Below are 22,608 nucleotides of genomic sequence, written 5' to 3' on the forward strand. Positions count from 1 at the left end.
ATGAGAGGCAAAAGTCCCGTCGTTAAAAATAATATCAACAACGAATATTTCCGTCGCTATAACAATGTATATGGTCGTTGAAAATATTATTAACGATGGATATTTCCGTCGTTATTGGAATATTTATCAATCACTAAATATAATATTAACGATGAATATTCCTGTCGTTATTGCAATATTTACCGATCACTAAACATAATCTGAACGACAAATAATCTTGTTATTATAACTATATATATACTTACTGGTCATTAAACATAATATCAATGATAAATATTTCTGTCGTTATATCTATATTTATTAGTCATTATTACTATTATTACAATTCTAATGACTATTTTTACTATTATATAAAAATTTATTTTGTACCTATTAATTTTTGCAAGAGAAATACTAATAACAAAAATGTGATTTTCAATGAATTTAATAAAAACAAGATATATGTAAAATATTATCATCGACATTGATTATGTACTAATTACAATCATCTTAAGAACTTCCATCCGTCCACAATCATAGAAACGAGAAAAAAAAAATATGGGTTTCATATTATCCTAATCACTCCCTATAATCAAAATCAAAAAATTGTTACAAGTGTCATTAGAATCCATATATTATAGTCACAATCAATATCAAGTGTTCCCTGCTAGACTTGTATCTTCAAGTACCTACAAATTACAAATAAAAAATCATATTATTCATCATCCTTCATAATATAATGAAGGGAAATATCAAACATGATCTCCAAAATATAAATGGAAGTGCAGTAAAGTGATAAAAGAAATATAACACGCTTACATAAATAGAAAAACATGCAGGAGGTAATCCAGAAGAGTAGACAAATGAAGCATATGCCCAAGCTAACTGTAAATGGAGGGTAGCTCAACAACAATTCACGATGAGAATGAATAATCCCAATAGATAAACCTATCTACAAACTGTCTTGTGATAAAAATTACACAGTAAGACGCAAATTTGGTCTTTTTCAATCATTGAGCAAATCTAAAATCAAAATACAAAAGCTGACTATTAGTTTATATGTGCCAAGCCAGATTCAATGTCAAAGTTGATGTCTGGCTACTGTGTTCAGCTAAATACATGCTCATTTTTTTCATCACACACTACAAATTATTTTCCATCCTCATAACAAACTCCTCTCACATTGATCTAGCAGAACAAACATGGAAGACCTTATCATTCTATTTATTTATTCTGTCCTGAGAAATAGTGAGAAACCTTGTATATTTTACAACAAATCACTATCCTGTCAGCACCATTCTTGTTTGATGACCAAGAGTAGTTCTGAATTTGATAATTTACCTTCTTGCAGCAAATTCTCTTACAACAAATTACATCAGGGTTCAGTAGTTAATATAAAAAGGACTATTTCCATCATTTCTTCCCTTGAAGTTATCAAATTCATCTGACAAGAATTATGACAGAAAATACTAGTTTAGATATGACAACTGTAAGAATATAGGCTTCTTATCTCTATCTTCTAACTTCAAAGTGGTTCCTCATTCAATGAAGCCAAAAGTAGGCAGAAAGAGCAAAGGACTAATAGTGATTTACAACAACAATCACAACCCCAACCCCACTAGGTGGATCGGCTACATAAATGCTACTTCTCCAACCATTTGTCTAGAATTCATGACAAAAGCTCTCATGATTTTTACTCAGGCCATCGGCTGCATAATGCATCCCTTTATCAGGCTACCTTGTACTTAACATTGTTATATCCATGTATTAAGAGGTTACAAACCAAGGGGCAAACAGTGATTAATAATGAAATTTTCTTCATATGTTTATTTCTGGTAAAAGCTTATAATCTAGAACCATAAAAGAAAGGTTAAAAGCAAAAGAAAGAAAAGAAAAAAAGATAAAAGGGGAACCATGCAAGTAAGACGTTCAAAGAACCCTAAATAGAACATAATAAGCTATTCTATTCATGTTCTAGGCCCTCAATTATATGTTTTTTCTGTACATGGTATAGGTCCTGAATTCCAGTTTGGACAAAAGGAACTCTGCATCTCACGGGACCAATGATGATGTAACCCTTAAGATGAATTGCAATTTTGTATATAAAAATTCTGTGAAGCACATTCTCCAAACTGAAACAATAAATAAGCATCCAGACTGTGCATAAGTTGTATCACCAGATAGATAAGTGATTCTCCATGGATGACTAATTGATGTGGTGCAATTCTTCAAGAGTACTATTTCAAAAAGGAAGGACCTTGATGTTGTTATGCATGTGCACAATGTATTATTCACCAAATGGAATATTTTTTCATCCACACGCCGTGGCGCTTCCTCCTGCCAAATCTTTTCAAACTGAAACTACTGAATCTAAAGCTACCACCTCTCTTCATTTCCACATCTCACTAACTGGCCATGGTAAGCTTGAATGTGATTTTTGTTTTACTATTTTTATTTTTTTGGAAAAAAAAAAATGCATCATTGAGTTCTACTTTTACAAGAGGTGTGTGATGTACCAATAATAGCTAGAAGTGTAATAAAGAGATTAGAATTAACTATAATAAGTGCATTCCCACGTTCCTTGAAAGATTTCAAATTTCAACATATAAATGGTACAAGGAAATAAATGACTACAGGAAAAAGCCATAGTATCAAGGACATATAAGAAGATACATTCCAAATCAACAGCAACAAGCAGAAAGCCTTTACCCACAAGATAGGACCCCCATTTCTAAAAATACAGAAATAAACAAACATGAGCACACATAAAGACTTGCAAGCTTATATGTTGAAAACAAAGTGACCCTACTATGTTACCAAGTAGAAGCATGCCAAAGCAAATCTACTTTTATACATAAAGAAAGAAAAAAAATCAAAAACAAGTCTGAAAAATGATAGGAACAAATGAACAGAACAATAACAAAAGAAAGAAAACAAACAAAAACAAGAACAAAAAATTATAGGAAAAAATGAAAAGAACAATAACAAGGAACAACATTTTTGCATGTTCTTAATTCAATGTAAATGCTAAAGTCAACAGAGGTTATTTATTCTCATCCTATACTCCTATCATATCTTTATCAGCCCCTTGCCTACATAGCAAAAGCAAGAAGGGTATTGCATGCATACCTATTCTCATATGTGACAGCATACACAACATATCATTATGAACACATCAATAAGCTCCATAAAATCATGAATACATTAATCCCACGATTAATACTACCTCTACTCAATAATCAATATTGTTTGTGATTAATTAAGTTCACCATTAATCTCATGTATAGGAGGTTTAAGAATATCATACCTATTTAATAAGAAGTTGCCGAAAAACCTTCATATAGTCTAGCTTTGAACATTGTCCTGCAAATATTTAAATTATTCAGTAAAGAAAAAAAAAACTTTAGGATCAAAAGCAATCATGTCTCTAAAAATAGACTTCCATCATAAAATAATAATAATAAAATAAATCCCTACATAAAGTGAATAGAATCTCATGTGAAAAACGGCACACAACCAAGGAAACATGCAAACTAAGAAAAATGTATCAATGACTTCAAAATAATAGAACCTCATCAACATCTTCATCAACAGAAGATGGGGAAAATTCAGTTGAAGCATTTGGGTTTTGTTGTATCACAGATTCAATCCTTCGCAATCTTTCTTCAAACTCTACAATGCGCCTCTTTAGGATGCGATTTTCTTCATCCTTGTCATTAAGTTTAGTTTGAAGCTCTTCCATCCTCTTTTTACTAGGATCTTTAAAGTTCTTCCGTTTGATTCCACCCCCATAGCCAAACACATGGCTGTGACGTTGCGCTCTAAAACATTTTTCAATTACCTCAATATTAGAAAGTGTTGGCTTTGCTTGAATGGTCTCTACAATTTGTTCCTGTAAAATTTAAAGACTTAAAATAGAATAGGATAATACTACTCAAAGAAACTTTAATCAAAGTTAAAGTAGTAGAACATACATGTTTTTCTTCAGTTTCAAGCTCAACAAACTTTTCATTCTTCTTTCGAGTTTCGAAAAAGATCTTTCCCATATCAGGTGGATTACCTTCTTTTCCTCCCTTTTGAAAATTATATATAAAATCATCAAGAAAATTATATTGAACAATAAACATCATAAATAAATAAATTAAAATTTATTACCATTTCATAAATAATCTCTCTATGAGGCTTACTACCAGTGCGATGAGGCATTGAAGATTTAGCTCTATTTTGAGAGGCTTGAGAGCTTATTTTCTATATGAGAACCAAAAAATAATCATAAGAGATATGTAATAATAAAGAATCACAACATTAAAACCATTTTGCATTTGAATTTTAAAATTAGATCATACCTGAAAATCTTCAGTTAAAAAATACTTAGTCAGAAGCCATTCCCAGTCCTCCTTATCCATACTTTGTGGCTTATTTTTCAAAGCCTCAGCAACAGTTGTGCAAGGTTTAACATACATAGTATTCAAACTTGATCTCCAATTCGACCACAAAACATTCATATGTTCCAAGGTGTGGTCACGATACAACTCTATGTCGGGATTATCAAATTTATCCTATTAAAAATGATGTATAATTAGTCAAATTGATAAGACATCAAAGACTATCTTAATTTTATAAGCTAAATAAACTCATTCTATCAAAGTAAAAAACCACATCCTTAGCCATATATGATAAGAGTAAGTAAGCAAGAGAAAGAGTGATCTGAGCTCGAACTTGAGTTCTCAACCTATTATGGACCATGAGGTTGGGCCATCACTTACCCATCTACAATACAAAAACCAAGAGATAAGTTGTCCATGTCACCATAGAAAATTAAGTGCAGAACCTAATAGACCCAAGTTTATGGTTCATCACAAGGCCCACCCTTAGATACTAGGACAACCATACAGGTTAAGTTCATGTAAGTTAAATAAAATCAGTATTCTAATAAAAATTAAAACATACTCAGCAGTTTCATGTAAATACTCCCCCTACCCCAAACCAAAAAAAAAAAAAAAAAAACAAAAAAAATAGAAAGAAAACCCACAACCACTAAAATCAAAATTGAATATAATTAGATAACTAACCAATCCATCATGCACAACTTTACAGGATTGAAATTACATGTGCAGTTCAGCCATTACTATGAATCCCAAGAACTTTTCTAACAATTCCATTCAATTTGCATCAGAAAAAGGGGAAAATTGGTTTATGAATCTAAATAAACTCAACAACTAGAAGTAGAAGAAGATTAGTCTTGTTATCAGATTTTATTATCAGATTTTAGCTGAAAAACCTTACACTATCTACTAGTAAAGCAGAATAAATAACATGTACATATCTACAACAAATGAAACTATAATTACCAATATTAGCTTTGCAACCATTCATGTTCTTATAGCAAATTAGGAACTAAAAATAAACTTTCATAAGATCAAATATCATTTGAGTTGTATGCCATTGTAGCCTTTTCATTAGGGAACAAGAGAATTTACTAGTTTGGTAGAAAGGCTAGGCCTATGATATCATATTTAAATAAAATATTCTTTTCAAAAATCACTGTCAAGTAGCATTCCTACTATAAGTGTTGTCCAGTGACAACAAATAAATAACATCAACTCACAATTATAAAATCACCACAACAATGCTTTTAAGTGACCCAGATGGCCTCCTCAGATTCCTCAAAGATACAGCCAAGGAACCCCAACTATGTCAAGGTAAATTAGCAAGTCACAACACACTCCACTGGTTAAAACACCAACTACTTCTTAAAATTACTCCCATAAAAATAAATCACCCTAAAAGATAAGAGTAAAAAGGATAATTTACCTTAACTGCTTCCCACATGTGATTTTTTTCATTTTCCCCTATTTCTTTCCAAGCTTTTACTTGTATAGGACAAATGGTTCGATCACGCACAATTCTTCCCAAGTGCCTTGACCATAGTTGATGATTGTCTCCCACTGCTCGATTATTGTAGAATATAACTGGAAGCTTTTCTCCACTTTTGAGCCCAGCTACTTTCTTATTCTGATTTTTTCCTCGAACTTTCTTTTTTTGAGTATGAATTTCACCTTTAAGAATTTGAAAAATAAAGAAAAATTAAAATACATATAATTAAATATAAACCAAATTAAGACTTAAATTGCATATACTTACCCTTAACAACTTGTTCTGAGGTAACAAACACTGGTTCACCTGATGTACCATCATGAGTCATAGGAGTATACTTTGCAACAATGTAATACCCAACAACTCCTATTAGTAAGAGAAATTCCTAAAATATTTTGCAATACCGTTCAATATTATAGATCAAAATTACAAGTTAATATATACACATCAAAATTGAATTCAAAAATAAATAGCCTTGCATAATATATACATGCCTTTTCAGTACTAGACATGTTGATCTCTTCAAGACCATTCTGAATATTTAATTGTGCAGTAGTGGTTTTATACCACTGAACTGCACTAGCAACTTCATCCCCTCCAATAACAGTGCCAGTAATGATTATTTTATTGTTCACTAGGAGATCACCTTGTATCTTCAAATTTGTTACCTTTGGAGATTCTAGTAATTATGAAACACATAAACAATCAATAAACATTTGATAAATTACAGAACATGGTAAATATAATGGTAGAACGTAGACATTAATAGAGAACTATACCAGAACTTGGATTATCATGTGGCAGTTTAAAAGGGACAACATCCATTTCTGTATCTTCCTCAACATAGAGGTGGATGTCTCTTATACCTTTATGGTCATTAAACATAGCATAAACATCAGCATCCCCAGTTAGTTGCTTCCCATCCCCATAGGAGATTTTCACACCAACTGAGTATATGTCCATGAATTTTTGGCATATACTCAAAATGTCAATGAAAGAGCTACAATCTCGTTGAAAGTCATTGTCAAAATAATACAGTTCACCAAAGTGAACAAAAAGATGGTGGGATGTGAGTTCACCTAAAAAAAAAACAAAATGCAATCATTAGAAGTTTTACATTTGTGAGAAATTAGAAGCTGCATGATATTTACCTGATCTAGCATTTATTTTAGTAGCACCATTTGAATATCCTCTTCGTAAATCTGCAACACCATTTAAATCTCTTCTTGACTGTAATTGTTTTAATCCCTGTTCGAATCCCTTACCCAATGCACCTGGGGCTATAAACTTGTTTGTCGTGGACGGCAACCTTTTTCCAGCTTTGATCTTTTGCATCATTTACTTAAACTTGGAGTAAGACAAAAACAATAAACTGAGTTCAAAATAATACACACAACGGGTTAAGGTGTAACGAAAAATGAGATTTTAAAGGATATATGCACATATATATATATATAATAACTTACCTTTACAAAAGACAAAATGAATTTTCTAACATCTTCTTTTTCTTTTCTTTCTTTTAGTTGCTACTTCAACCGCCATTGGCTCCACATTTTCCCTTGCCCAATTGATTTCATTGTTTATTGTAGTTGAAATAGGGTTTGCCTCTTTATAATTGAATGATTCCTCTTGTTGATACGCTTCACTAACATTATCCATCTTATCACAATTGTCATCCATTTGTAAAGGCAAGTCATAAGAATCACGTGGTTGTGTTTTCAAAACAACCTTCCAACCTTTAGTGATATTGTCAATGGCATAAAACACTTGCAATGCTTGGTATGCTAAGACAAATGGCTCATTTGTTTTTAACAAGCGATCACAATTTATAGTGGTGAAACAATACTCATCTACTTTGGCCCCCCTTTCCTTATCATGCACATCAAACCATTTACAACGAAAGAGTACCACCCTTCTACCACCAAGATACTGCAACTCAATAATCTCAGTTAAGATTCCATAATAATCTATATTTCCCATGTTAGACCCAATGTCACCACTCACAACCACCCACAATTTTGTGTTCTAAATCCTTTGTCATGACATTCTACACGAAACCTGTACCCATTCACAACATAACCATTGAAGCAACAAACAGATTGGGAGGGACCACGTGACAAAGAGAGCAACTCCTTTGTTATTTTACGATTGTCATGTTTATGTAACGTTGCAACCTACAAATTACAAAAAAAGTAAAGTACTAAATCAATTTCAATATATGCTTATTGATGATGATTATAAATATGTTGAAACATGAATTCACTTACTCTAATTTTAAACCAATTAATAAACCTTCTATCACTTTCCTCATTTGACATTTGTAGTGGTGCTCTAGCTTGGACTTGCAAATACTCCCTATATCATATGAACAATAGAAGCAAAATTGTTAACAATATTTGCATAAAAGAACGTACATAAAAGAAATTATTTTATTGATGATAACGTACTCTAAAAAAGGCTGAACTGCATCACAATTCTTCATAACAAAAAGATACGCTTGTTCCCACTCATCCATGTGAAGATCCCGAGTCATAACAGATCCCAATGCACGTCCAGGTTGTGAAAATATTAATAATTCACTTTTGTATTCTTGACAACCATCATCATGAATTCGATTAAGACGATTAAACTTTGTCTCAATGTTAGTGAAGTATCTTGAGCAAAGTGTCATACATTCTTTTGCAATGTAACCCTCTGCAATTGAGCCCTCAGGACAAGCTAAGTTACGAATGAGTTGTTTTAACTCATACAACTCTCCCTCAATAGGGTACATCCATCGATATTGGACAGGTCCAGCAATTTTGGCTTCAAGGGCTAAATGAATAGGCAAATGGACCATCACATCAAAAAATGAAGGGGGAAAGTTCATTTCCAATTTACAAAGAGTCATGGCAATTTGAGATTCAATCTGCTCCAACTCATCCACTCGTAAAGTCTTTGCACCCAAAATTTTGAAAAACAAAGACAATTCAAAAAGTGGTTCACATATTGACTTGGGAAGAAGACCACGTAATGCAAGAGGAAATAAGTGTTGTAAGAGAACATGGCAATCATGAGTCTTCAAGCCAGAAATCTTATGCTCTTTAATATTAACACAATGTGAAATATTAGATGAAAACCCATCTGGCACCTTTAATTGCTTTAAAAACATACAAAATGTATGCTTTTCTTCTGGAGTTAATGTGTAAGTTGCAGCTAGCAACACAAGCTTGTCTCCTTTTTGTATTGGGTGCAACTCTGGTCTGATATTCATTGCTTCCAAATCAAGACGAGATTTAACAGTATCTTTGGTCTTCCCTTTAATGTTCATAATTGTTCCAAGCACATTATCAAATATGTTTTTCTCAATATGCATCACATCCAAATTATGCCGCAACAAAAGACTACTCCAGTATGGAAGTTTGAAAAAAATGCTTTTCTTATTCCAATTATCCCCTCTATTATCATGTGAAACTTTTGTCTTTTTACTAACATCTTTAGATAAAATGACTCCTTCAAGATCTTTCACCTGATTTAGAATATCCTCACCAATAAGAGGTTTTGGTGGTAATCCATACTCTTTCGTGCCATCAAATGATTTCTTGTCAATACGCCATTTGTGATTCATTGGAAGATAGCGACGATGGCGCATGAAACATTGCTTTCTACTATTATCTAACCTCATAGAAAAGGTATCCTTATTACAACAAGGACAAGCCAATTTACCCTTAGTGCTCCACCCTGACAGGTTTCCATATGCAGGAAAATCATTAATGGTCCATAGTAAAGCTGCATGCATCTTGAAATTCTGGTGAATTGATGCATCAAATGTTTCAACTCCTACTTCCCATAGCTCTTGTAATTCTTCTATTAAAGGTTGGAGATAGACATCAATAGCATCCCCTGGTCCCTCAGGACCTGGAATGAGCATTGACAAAATGAAATTAGAGTCTTTCATGCACATCCAAGGAGGCAAATTGTATGGAATAAGGAATACTGGCCAAATACTATATGAAGTTTTGAAATGTGCAAATGGTTGGAACCCGTCACTTGCAAGACCAAGTCTCACATTACGAGGCTTTGAAGCAAAATTTTCATGCATTTCATCAAAAGATTTCCATTGTAAAGAATCAGCCGGATGCCTCATTACTCCATCATCTACTCTTTTGTCATGGTGCCATCTCATAAAGGACGCTATCTTGCTGGACATAAATAGCCTTTGAAGCCTCGGCTTTAAAGGGAAATATCGCAATATTTTTACAGGTTTTCTTTTACCATTCCTTCCAACTTTGATTTCTCCGCTACAATTATCATTTTTCCATCTCGAAGCTCCACATATACTACAAAAGTCAGACTTCTCATATTTCTTCCAATATAGCATACAATTATTGACACATGCATCTATTTTCTTATACGAAAGTCCAAGATCTTGAATAATCTTCTTTGCCTCATAATATGAATTTGGCAAAGTCGAACCATCAGGGAGTAATTCATCTTGTAATATTTGTAATAACATAGTAAATGACTCATTACTCCAACGACCAAGGCTCTTGATATGTAATAGCTTGATTATAGTAGACAATTTTGAACTCTTAGAACCTTCATATAATGGTTGCTCCAAATCTGTCAATAGCCTATAAAATTTCTTTGCCTCATCATTAGGATCCTCTTTTTGCATATTATTGCTTGGGCCACCAAAATCTGCGCTATTTTTGTTGAAAGCATCTAAAGTAGGAAAAAAGTCCCTCATAATCCCATGAATATCTTCCTCTCCTCTAGTTTCTAATACCTCATCTTCTTCACCTTCAGATCCATATTCAGATTCAGAGTCAGATTCACCTAACCTTTCTCCATGATGATACCAAAATGTATAATTTTGGACTATGCCATAAACTGTTAGATGGGTTTCAACCATTTCATGACTTCTTGAGTAAGTGTTATTACACTTGACACATGGACATCGAATGTCACGATCTCCCACCTTTTTTGTAGCATATCTTAAAAATTCCTTAATACCAAATTGATATGTTTCACTTAGCCGATCATTAACAAGATTCATCCACTGCTTATCGGGTGCCATTACTAATATAAAGAATGACACTAATCTGAGAGTTCCAACATCAAACAAAAATATAATGAGTTTCGATCTATCAATAAGAATCAAATAAGTAAATAAGTATGCCTAATTCAAATTCATTTAAGGATATGAAAGGATGCACGAGGAATAGTAAAAGATTTAATTCCTATCTAATTTTGAATTTGAGAAATTACCCAATGGTTCAATTTAAAAGATGAAACACAGATATGATGATCACCAATTTGTATAAATAAATCAAAATCAACCTAAATATTACATATAGGACATCTCCAAGTTTGATACGAATTTTTGTTGTTATGTGATGAGTTCAAAGGAAGAAATATACTTAGACCTAGTATAAAGGAAAAAAGGACAAGAAAGACATTGAACAACATTGCTATCAACAGAAACAAATAGTAATTAAAAACAGTTAACAAATATTATATGCACACTATGTTAAGCTAAGATCCCCACCATTATGGGCAGTTAACAAATATTATAGGCAGTTAACAAAACCTCTATTTGTTAAAAAAACCTTTCCAGCAAGCTCATAGTTTTGATGTGGTGTTGTTTGGTTTTTGTTTCTTAGAATTCACAATTAATACCTTGGTAGTTTTGCATGTTCTTGTTCAATGTACTGCATACTATTACCATGGTTTTTTCTCCCAGGCTGCCGCATATTATTACCATGGTTTGATCCTTGATGAGGGAAACATGAAGAAATCACATGGGATGGCTATAACTGCTCTACAAGCAACTGAAGCTTTCAATATAGTTCGTCCTCTATCACAGTAAGCTGCTAAAGCTCTCACTTCTCACTGTTGTGTGTAATTTATTTTATTATCTGTGTTATGGACATCCTCATCCTCATCCTCACCTAGTGGAATTAAGTTTTATGATTGTTGCTGTTGTTATATCTTTGTTATGAATATGTTATGGTTGAGGATAGACAAAATGTCCAAAGCGTCATACAAAGTGTCATACACTATGTTATTGAAGGGCACCTTTTCTCTCTTGCGCCCAAGTGTCATACAAAGTGTCCAAAGCGATCAAAGGATAGACAAAATAGAACATATAGTACCTATTAGTTTTATTATACTTTTTTTCTGTTTTTTCAGTATGTGTAGTTGTGCTATCTGGTGGAACATTTGTTTTAGCAAAACAAATGGGTCAAGCTTTTACCATTAATTTCTATTTAATCGGCTAACTGCTATTCCTACATGTGTAACACCAATCCAAGACTACCTAATCAGGCTCCTTAAGTTCTGTAGGGAGGATAGCAACAAGTGCAGGATGTGCATGAATAACAGTTAGATAACAGAAATAACAGTTAGAAGATAAGATCCCCTTTGCATTTCAGTTTCCCTCGTTTCCTAAAGTGCTCTGCAAATTTCAAGATAAGATCCCCACCATTAAATAACAGTTAACAAAACCTCTATTTGTTCCTCAATCTCAATTCTAAAGGTGCACCACCCTCCAGATAATGAACCTGTGGAGAGGAGAGATTGCACTTTTTTTTTTTTTTTATATCATACTGTACCAAAAGAAAATGATGCACACAAACTTCTTTTTCTTTCTTTGAGAAGACAAAATAAAATGAAATGATAATAACACAAATACATTGCATAAATATGTTCATAAATACCATTAGTAAACTGCAAGTTTCTTGTTCTTTTGTCCATGCCTATTTAACTATTTATATATATGTATATGGATATAAAAAATGAGTGACCCAGAACAGCTTGGGAACTGACTAGAGTGTTCCATCTCATGCATAGAGTTACAATATAAATAATGGCTCTAAAATACTGATAGCTTGCATCTCAACAAGATAACCCAACTTATTTCCCCAAGGATTAGCATATGGACAAAAAAAGGGCAAAGTGTTTTACTATAGGAACTGTGTGGGAATTCAAGCTGTTTAGGGACTATCACTACTATACAAAAAACCCATCACAAGTGTTTTACTATAGGAATTCAAATTCATATAAAAAAATGTGAAAGATTCTTATAAAAAAAAAAAAAAAAAACCTTTTCTTACAGCCCCTACCTTGTAAGATCCAAATAAATCAATTTGTTGCAAAGAAACAGAAATTGATGGAATCAACAAGTCAACAGATAGTTGTAGACACAAAATTCAACATAAACGTGTGAAACAGAATGTTTGAGCAAAGCAAAGCTAAAGTAGACACTCACTAATCAAAAAAGATGACACACTCACTAATTAGAAAAGATGATTACTCAATGCCATTTCACCCCTCTATCCAACAAGACACTGCCAAATGTCAATTTAAAAGAAGAAAATTTGTCAAAAAGTTTGGGTAACTGGATTTTAAATATTGAGTTAGTGATGAAACTTCAAATCAGAATGTTTGTTGAAACGTGCTCCTACATTGTATAAATAACAAGGACAAGAAATACATTAAAGGCATTACCATCAACAGGAAATAATAGGGCACTATTGTAGACATAACCACTCCCTGTAATATATGAAAACAAAGGTACAAAAGATGCCTTGCACAGGGTTTTAAGGACATTAAATTTGTAGTCTACCTATATAAACCTTTAAAAAACCATGCCAAAGTCTCAAATCATCCAGGTCACCAATAAAAGTCCACCCTTGCTCTTCCTAACTACAAGCACATCACATTCTCAACAGGAAAATAGGAGTGGAGATACGGGATCGTGATGCATTAGCGTATTTGGAAAATAGGAGTAGAGATATGGTCATAGTGATCAGTGTTCGGTCTTATGGGCATAAAGTTTGCATACGGTGTCCGTTTTCAGCCCATAATATATGCTTTTGGGGTAGCTCGACGAGCCGGATTGAACTAGAAGCATCACTGCTACTGTTATCGTGTTTTAGCCATTTTAAATTGCCTTTTATGATTATTTATGATTTCTTTATTTTAACCGTTAGGTGTCTCATTGATGGTAGCACATCAAGGCAGAATGCGACACATTGGGCATCAAATATAACATAACTTGCATAATCACAAACCAACTATCATTAATGACGATAACATGCCCCAGAATCACACTTTACCAATAAAGATAACATTTGATATAATTGTGCTTTTCTTAATACAATCCAAGCCTACAACTTAAGACTTAGGGATACAGAAAAAGAAAGACAAAAAATTAACGAAATTCACAGAAAGCCCTAACATGTATGTAGCATAAATTAAAACATAAACCCTCAAAATCAACCACAATTTTATAAATCACAAAGTAACAGTTAGCTAGGGTTTCGGTACACATACAAAAGGGATGAACGATTCTAATAACTAAATACCTGAATATTGAAACTGAACAAAAGGAAAGAAACCCATATCCGAACTGATTGAGACCTGAACAATGAACCAAAAGAAAAATTCGATTCGAAGAGAGATAGAGAAACTTACACGAAACCAAGATCAACAACAACGACACTGCAGGCAACAGCGATATGCAGAAGCTTCGATCGCCGATTGACAGATATGGATTGACGGGAAGAAGGCGATTTATGCAGAGGGTAGTGCGATTTGGATTGGCGGGATTTGGATTCGACGGGAAGAGAGGCAGAGTTGGATGCGCGAGAAGGAGAATATATGGAGGGAGAAGATATGGAAGTGCTCTGCGTTAATTATAAAAGAAGGGTTTGGAATTAGAACAGAAATTAATAAAATAAGATTTTATAAAAATAAAGTTGAAGTGTTAAGAGAGAAATTAATTAAAAAAAATTACCTAATTAAGATTATAGGTATATATTTGGTGGGAAAACAAATTACCTAATTAAGATTATGAGTATATATTTGGCAAGAAATATTCAAGTTAATTTTTAAGATTCAATAACGACGGGATTTTTAATTAATAGTGAGAACTTTAAATACCCGTCGTTAGAAAACTAATTTTACATCACATTTAACGAGAGTATAAATAATCCCTCACTATAATTATGAAAATTACATTTTTAACGACGGGATATTTGTCCTCTCGTTAATTTTTTCTCGTTAAAAGTCATTTTTTTTGTAGTGCTGTGTCCTGCAAACATAAATACTGTAAGCACATACTTTGGGCAATATGCCTCTAGCTCCCTGGTCGACATCAGGCGAGCAACACACAAATTGCAACTGAAAACTGGTGGGATCCTCGCGGACTAGCCGCCTGGCGCGCATAATGCAATGCTCACATACATGCTAGCACACAATATGTAGTACTCCATAGAAAGTCATGCTCAATGCTCATACCAATGTGTATGCACATAATCTCATAAAATAATGCTGATCATGTTATAATTAACTACTAAACATGGTATATGATTTTTACCAACCATATTGAGGCACAATTATTCTGATATTTCTGAGTGTAGGCATGGCATATTGGATTTTTATCATATCTTGGCATAAAAATTCAATATTTGAATTATTGAATATTTATATTAAATTTAAGACTTGCATTAAGAATTTATTGGAAGCCATTCAGATGCCATATGATACTATTTGGATGATTGAGGAAGCATAAGGAAGCAATTTGGATGAAACAACAGCCTATTCGAATGAAAAAAATGGACTACAACAAGCTCATTCGAATGGCAGAAAACTCATTCGAATGATAGATGATATATAACAAAGGCTATTCGGATCTAATCAAGGACTCATTCGAATGACTCACAAATTCATTCGAATGAATTTTGACAATTTCTAACTTTTGAACTGGCAAAAATCGACTCATTCGAATGCAATAGTACCCTCATTCGAATGAATTTATGGGGTACTCACGAGTCATTCAAATGACAGAGGGACTCATTCGAATGCTAGACTAAACAAAGCAACAACTTATTCAAATCTTCAAGGGCTTACTCAAATGACAAGAAACTCATTCGAATGACAGTCTCAAAACTTCAAAAATACATACGAATGATACGATAACACATGACTCATTCGAATGACTGATACATTATAAGGGAAAAACTTACGATAGCACTGGAAACTCATTCGGATACCACTGAACTCATTCGAATGACTGGAAACTTATGCAAAACGAAGCTTACGATAACAAAGACCATATCTTAAATCAAAACTTAGCATCACTACACCATTCCAAAAGAAATCTTGGGAGAACAATCCCAATTGATATAAAATAATATCAAGATGTATTAAATCAATCGCTTATGAAAGAAAACGCTGAAAAGAATTGTGCATGGCTTATCATATCTCATTGGACATGGATATATCGCATGAATCTATATACATATTCTTGAACATACCATCTGATTAAACTGGGAACCCAAATCAATGAGTCTTGGTATCCTGATATCACTACTAATATGATTTAAAGATCATATTTAAAATATTCACTAGAAAGAATCCCACATAACTTCCTCATGCACTCACTGTTCTACGTATACATATATATATATACTGCAATTGATATAAATCTGAGAACTCAATGGAACGCTAGAATAAACTGAGGACAAACTATTATGAATCTGTAACGAAAGGAATTACAGATAGGATACTTGCCTTATGCTAACTCTGATCGGATCAACGATTGCAACGAAAATCTTCCTAAGCAAAGACTTAAACCCACTGTTGGCCCCTGCTCTCTATTCTTGCGGCGTGAAGAACATATGGCTACGATCAAATATATATATATATATGTAAACAACCCTAAGTCCATCTCACATTCCCATTATAACTTGGAGACTTCTAAGCCCAAGCCTTCTCGCACCTGGACTCCTAATCTCATAATAACTCTTATTAACTAATTAAATAAATAACAACTTCTTAAATGACCCTCAAGTCCTTTCATTTAATTTCAACACTAAATAAAGAATTAAATGCTAATTAAATGCTGATCTCTCAATTAAAATATTCTAAATTGCCACATTGAAAATTAAATGGCAAGTTCTCTTAATTAATTACTTCAATAATTAATTAACTAATTATGAATAAATACTATGCCCTTTAACAGGTCGTTACAGTTATGGAAAAGACTCTTGGAGAGTCGTTGTCCATACTAAGGGAGGCCAAGCCTAAAATTGTATAAAGGCCAAGGGAAGTGTTCTCTTAATTGAAGGACCCAATGTGCATAGGGGTAAGCCTAAGAGTAAGAAAGCCAAAAGGAAGAAAAGTTCTTCCATAGCGCAATCTAGAAGATTCCAGAAAAACAAAACCCCAAAGGGCAAGGAGGATGCGATCTATCTCCACTATGATAAACCGGGAGGTGTAGAGTAAGAAGAGTTCTACTCAGGGCACTCTAGGTATTTATGTTATTGGAATTAATCTATCTACTTTTGATCAGTCCACATGGGTATTAGATACTGGTTCTAATGCTCATACTTACACTTTTGTGTATGGGCTTAGAAGCACAAAGAGATTAATAATGGGAGAAGTGTACTTGCACATGAGAAATGGATCAAGAGTTGTTTCATTAATTGTAGGGACCTACTTATTGACATTGCCCACAGGGCTTGTATTGGAGTTACATAACTGTTACTACAATCCTAGTTTGACTAGGATATAATTTATAATTCTTGTTTGACAAGGATGGATATTCATTTTTATTTAAGAACAATAGTTGTTTATTTTATAAAAATGAGTTGTTTTATGGTAAAGCAACAATACATAACGGTTTGTATGTCCTTGATGTTGATACTCCTATCAATAACATAAATATTAAGCGACTTAAATCAGGTGATTTAAATAGCACTTATTTATGGCATTATCGTCTTGGCCATATAAATGAAACTCGCATATCCAACTTATATAAAGATGGATATCTTAGCACATTTGATTATGAATCGTATGGTGCTTGTGAATCTTTTTTGTTTGGCAAGATGACTAAATCTCCTTTTAAAGGAAAGGGAGAGAAAGCCATAGAAGTGGTAGGCCTTGTGCACACTAATGTGTGTGGGCCCATGTCCACCCAGGCTCGAGGTGCATATGTCTACTTCATAACCTTTACTGATGATATATCACGTTTTGGTTATGTGTATCTCATGAGACACAAATCTGAGGCTTTTGAAAAGTTCAAAGAATTCAGATTTGAAGTAGAGAAATAAACTGGGAAAAGTATCAAAGTACTTTGATCAAATCGAGGTGGTGAATACTTGAATAGTGAGTTTCTAGATCATCTGAAACAGAATGAGATTCTCTCACAATGGACTCCACCTGGAACACTAGAGATGAATAGTGTGTCTGAAATGAGGAATAGGACCTTGTTAGACATGGTCTGGTTCATGATGAGTCGCACTAAACTCCCTATTTCATTTTGGGGATTCGCACTCCTCACCGCGATCTTTATTTTGAACAGGGTTCCAAGTAAATCAATTACTCAGACTCCATATGAGATATGAAAAGGGAAGAAGCTAAATTTATCTTTCCATAAGATATAGGGTTGTAAAGCTTATGTCAAGCGTGTTGACAATAATAAGCTAAAACCCAAATCGACGAGATGTTTGTTTGTGGGATATCCAAAGGAAACAAATGATATTACTTTTACCACCCATATGAACAAAATGTGTTTTGTTGTCAAACATATGGTATTCATTGAGAAGAAATTTTTAGATGCTGTGGCTAGTGGGAGGAATGTTAAGCTCGAAGAGATTCAAGGCAAACCACAAACAAATACTCCCCTCTAAGAACCCAAGGAAGATCAGACACAAGATGTTGTGTCAATTCCCCAACCTTCTACACAAGAACCTCGTAGGTCGATGAGGGTTCGTCGCGAGTACGAGAGATATGGATTTCTCATCTCAGCACATGGAAATGTGCTTCTAACTGAGAATGATGAGCCTATTACCTATGATGAGGCAATGTCTGATATTGACTCTGTGTTACAGCAGATGGATGACAAAACAGTTTTACTCAAAGGAAACCTGGTCGAGGATGTGTATATGACACAGTCTGACGATTTTGTTAACCATGAACTGAAAATAAAGCAAGATCGCTACAGGGTAAACAGCGTAGTTCAAAATTTTGAACTTACCCCGATCCCGGCAATTAGATCAACGTCGAAATTAAATCATTCACAAACAAATAAATAAATCTAACCTTTAGATTATCGAGTCGTTCGCGGATTCGAGCCGTCCAAGCGTCCGGCCTCTAACTCGTGATACGCGACACGCGTCCGTTGGCAAGGAGAGCGGAATATGAGTGCTAGCTCCTTCTCCTTTGCGCGGCTTGTGTATGGACGGTAAAAGAACACCCACGTTTCAAATCGATGCCAAAAGAAACGGGAAGAGTGAACGGCAATACGTTTTTCAACTCTTGAAAAACGACACCAGAAACACTGTTATTTTGGGCAACCCATAAAGGGATATTTATAGTGAAATATCCTAGGGTTTCTAAAATCCTAATGGATTGGGCTATCCCATTAATTATAATTTAATTAGAATCTTAAGTGGGTTTATTCTAGTCCAACTAGAAATATAATTAAATGGCCCAATCATTTTATAGGTTAAATAAAATATTATGGCCCAAATCTAATTCAAGCCCAAATATATTTTATTTAATATTTGGCCCAAATCTAATTTGTTCCAAATATAATATTTAATATTTGGCCCAAATCTAATTTAGTCCAAATATTAACTTAAGCCCAAATATATTTTATTTCCTATTTGCCACTCCAACAAATAGAAAATTATTAAATTAGAAACTCCTTCCTAATTTAATTAATTGTCATTTTTAGGAAACTCTTTCCATTATGACGACTCCTCGTCATATCGACGTCATTACGTCTATTTGTTCTTTTTCCGTGAGAACCTACGATGGCAAAATTTCTTGCCGAAGTGTCCCACTTAACCATACGTCCACTCTCCTGGTTTAAGCCAGGGACCATGCCTATTGCGTATGACTCATTAGGCTTCCGAATATGTTGGCAATGTGTCGATACAAACACATAAGACAAGATTGGCCTCTAGCAAGGCATCATGCCTACCCAATTATTCAGAAGGATTCATAATCCGCAAATGACCTTTCACGAGCATGGTTACCGTGTAATTCGATCCTCTTGTCAATGTATCTTATGTAATCTCAAGTATGGCGATGTGTTGCTTGATAACGATTACATGAGTTTTCTTCGGTCTTCTGGATATCTTCACTTAATAGAAAGTAAATCAATAACTCCTTATTGATCTCTTTTACCATGGCCATGGATTTAAAGTGAATATCCACCGAAGGCGCCTTAGATACATCATCCTCTATCAAGGGATAGACGAGTCTCATCTTGGTTATGCACCCATCTCCATAAGCCTCACGATATGCCCAACGATCGCCCACGTGCAGCCTTTATCTAGGCCCATCGAAACGATGTCAAAGCATATCGATCTTCTTATGAGATGACCGTGACAACCTCAGGTCCAAGGATTAGTTACACCCGTCTCGTATAAGAATTCCATCAACATATAACCAAAATGGATTCTCATAGCGAATCATGTCCAGTGACACGTTCTCCAACATTGGTCACCTATGTACTTGTCTAGGCATCCCCATGCCTATGGGTGTGAGACCCCCATTGCTATCACATAGCACATACAAGTCTTACCGCAATTGTCAATGTCCATTCTTGACATTGCTACGACATGGGACGTTTAATGATGTCTAGAAACTGTGATGCATCATCTCACATCTTTATAGATTATTCACAATATACATCATATGGACTTCTATCTAGTTTCATTCGATTATTACAATAATAACAAGAAACTAATAGAATGACTTCTTGTGAATTTGAATAACTCTTTATTCAAATAATAACATGATTACAATTGTCAGTGTACAACATGCCCAATTTGATTGGGTCTAGAGCACCTACACTAACATGAACATGCAAATAAGATTTGCAAGTTGCAAATGTCCATTTATGGACTAAAGCAAACATCCCAGAGTTGGAATCAATGTTTTGATGAAAAGATCAAAAGGTTTGATTTTTCACAAAAGGGAAGTTGATCCTTGTGTTTATAAGAAGGTTCGTGGGAGCGTGGTTACCATTTTTAGTCCTATATGTGAACAATATATTGCTCATTAGGAATGTTGTTCCCATGTTGCAATCAGTTAAAAGATGGCTTTTAGAAAATTTCTCCATGAAGATTTTGGGACAAGCAGCTTATATTCTGGGAATAAGGATCTATAAAGATAGATCCAGGAGGTTGCTAGCACTCTCCCAAAGCGCGTACATTGACAAGGTACTAAAGAGGTTTAGCATGAAAGATTCTAAGAGGGAAATCTTCCCATGTCACATGGAATACATCTCTTAAAGACTATGTGTCCAAAGACACAAGATGAGAGAGATAGGATGAGTCGAACACCATATGCCTTCACTATTAGCTCGATCATGTATGCCATGTTATGTACGAGATCTGATGTTGTATATGCTTTGAGCATATGTAGTAGATATCAGGTTGATCTAGGTGAGAAACAATGGATTGCAATGAAGAACAACTTAAGTACTTGAGAAGGATTGAAGAGATGTTCTTGGTATACGGAGAAGGAGAGCATACCGTGAAGGGTTCACGGATGCCTGTTTCCAACTCGACCATGATGATTTTAAATCACATATAGTCAAGATTCATATTCTGCCTATATGGAGGAGTCATAAGTTGGAAGAGTTCCAACAAGAAATAGTGGCAGAATCAACAACTGAAGCTGAATACATAGTAGCCTCTGAAGCAGCTTAGGAGGTTGTATGGATCCATAAATTCATTGATGAACTTAAAGTGACATTATTGATCCAATAACAATTATTGGGACAACAATGGAGCCATCACGTAAGTGAATGAACCACGGTCTCATCAACGGACCAAATTTGTATTGCGGCATCACCATGTGATAATGGAGATTATCAGCCGAGGTGATATGCATAGAGAAAGTGTCGACGGATGACAACGTCTTAGATCCCTTGACTAAAGCTCTGTCTCAAGAGAAACATAAAGTCATGTTCGATCATCAGGTATAAGATACATGAGTGATTGGCTCTAGTGCAAGTGGGAGATTGTTAGTATAGGTGCTCTAGACCCAATCAGATTGAGCATGTTGTACACTGATAATTGCAATCATATTTATTACTGAATAAGAAGTTATTCAATCTCATAAAGAAGTCATTCTATTAGTTTCTTATTATTATTGTAATAACCGAATGATGTTAGTTCTATATAATGGCAAGTATATCCCAAAGGGGGGGTGAATTGGGATTTGGGTAAATTTTTAAATAACTTGAAAACTTTGGCTTGCAGGATACTATGTTTCAAAACTTGAGAAGGTATGTTTCAAAACTAACCTTTCTGTTAAGTATGTTTCGAAATATAGATGAGTATGTTTCGAAACCTACTAAGGTATGTTTCGAAATATTACTCTCTGATTTGCAAATAACAAAACTCCTTAAGATTTTCAAAAATGATTCTTTTAAGAACATAAACAAGAATAACAACAAGTAGGAACGAGAAATCAAGTACACACAAGATTTATAGTGGTTCGGCACTTGCCTACTCCACTACCTTCAAGCTTACCCACTTGAAGGATTTGAAAACCACAATCACTTTTACTAGCAATCAATGACACTAAAGGTTTTACCTCGGTTCACTCTAAAACCTTACAAACGGAGTTTTTACGGGTTCAACTCAAACCTTACAACAAGATAAATAACACTTAGCTTATACAATCCAACAATTTGAATGCAATTTAAAACACCTTACCAAATAGTTATAGCAAACCTAT

The 22,608-nt window shown here is 34.1% G+C and overlaps 3 protein-coding genes across 3 annotated transcripts; all 3 read right to left on the reverse strand.

Annotated features, from left to right (window-relative positions):
* Positions 1 to 3,465: 3,465 nt before the first annotated feature.
* On the reverse strand, positions 3,466 to 4,139 carry LOC127808420 (uncharacterized). Its single transcript, XM_052346953.1, has 2 exons — positions 3,954 to 4,139; positions 3,466 to 3,871 (listed from the first exon to the last, which is right to left on the reverse strand). Exons 1-2 carry the CDS (start codon positions 4,107 to 4,109, stop codon positions 3,536 to 3,538), a joined length of 492 nt encoding a protein of 163 aa, XP_052202913.1. The 5' UTR covers positions 4,110 to 4,139; the 3' UTR covers positions 3,466 to 3,535.
* Positions 4,140 to 6,336: 2,197 nt separating this feature from the next.
* LOC127808419 (uncharacterized) lies at positions 6,337 to 7,691 on the reverse strand. Its single transcript, XM_052346952.1, has 2 exons — positions 7,008 to 7,691; positions 6,337 to 6,935 (listed from the first exon to the last, which is right to left on the reverse strand). The coding sequence occupies exons 1-2, from the start codon at positions 7,192 to 7,194 to the stop codon at positions 6,619 to 6,621; spliced, it is 504 nt and encodes a 167-aa protein (XP_052202912.1). The 5' UTR covers positions 7,195 to 7,691; the 3' UTR covers positions 6,337 to 6,618.
* Positions 7,692 to 7,893: 202 nt separating this feature from the next.
* LOC127808562 (uncharacterized) lies at positions 7,894 to 10,915 on the reverse strand. The gene is made up of 4 exons (XM_052347132.1): positions 8,304 to 10,915; positions 8,149 to 8,211; positions 8,003 to 8,030; positions 7,894 to 7,914 (listed from the first exon to the last, which is right to left on the reverse strand). The coding sequence occupies exons 1-4, from the start codon at positions 10,913 to 10,915 to the stop codon at positions 7,894 to 7,896; spliced, it is 2,724 nt and encodes a 907-aa protein (XP_052203092.1).
* Positions 10,916 to 22,608: the final 11,693 nt, after the last annotated feature.

The sequence above is a fragment of the Diospyros lotus genome, chromosome 8 (genome assembly GCF_014633365.1).
Source record: "Diospyros lotus cultivar Yz01 chromosome 8, ASM1463336v1, whole genome shotgun sequence".
NCBI classification, from domain to species: domain Eukaryota; kingdom Viridiplantae; phylum Streptophyta; class Magnoliopsida; order Ericales; family Ebenaceae; genus Diospyros; species Diospyros lotus.

Excerpts from the sequence above, each read along its gene's own strand:
- LOC127808419 (XM_052346952.1), bottom strand. The coding sequence starts at position 7,194 with ATGATGCAAAAGATCAAAGCTGGAAAAAGGTTGCCGTCCACGACAAAC. Across the intron at positions 6,936-7,007 it reads TAAAATAAATGCTAGATCAG|GTGAACTCACATCCCACCAT; the intron begins GTAAATATCATG and ends TTTTTTTTTTAG.
- LOC127808562 (XM_052347132.1), bottom strand. The coding sequence starts at position 10,915 with ATGGCACCCGATAAGCAGTGGATGAATCTTGTTAATGATCGGCTAAGT. Across the intron at positions 8,212-8,303 it reads GCAGTTCAGCCTTTTTTAGA|GGAGTATTTGCAAGTCCAAG; the intron begins GTACGTTATCAT and ends CATATGATATAG. Across the intron at positions 8,031-8,148 it reads AATGAGGAAAGTGATAGAAG|GTTGCAACGTTACATAAACA; the intron begins GTTTATTAATTG and ends TGTAATTTGTAG.
- LOC127808420 (XM_052346953.1), bottom strand. The coding sequence starts at position 4,109 with ATGATGTTTATTGTTCAATATAATTTTCTTGATGATTTTATATATAAT. Across the intron at positions 3,872-3,953 it reads TTGAAACTGAAGAAAAACAT|GAACAAATTGTAGAGACCAT; the intron begins GTATGTTCTACT and ends TAAATTTTACAG.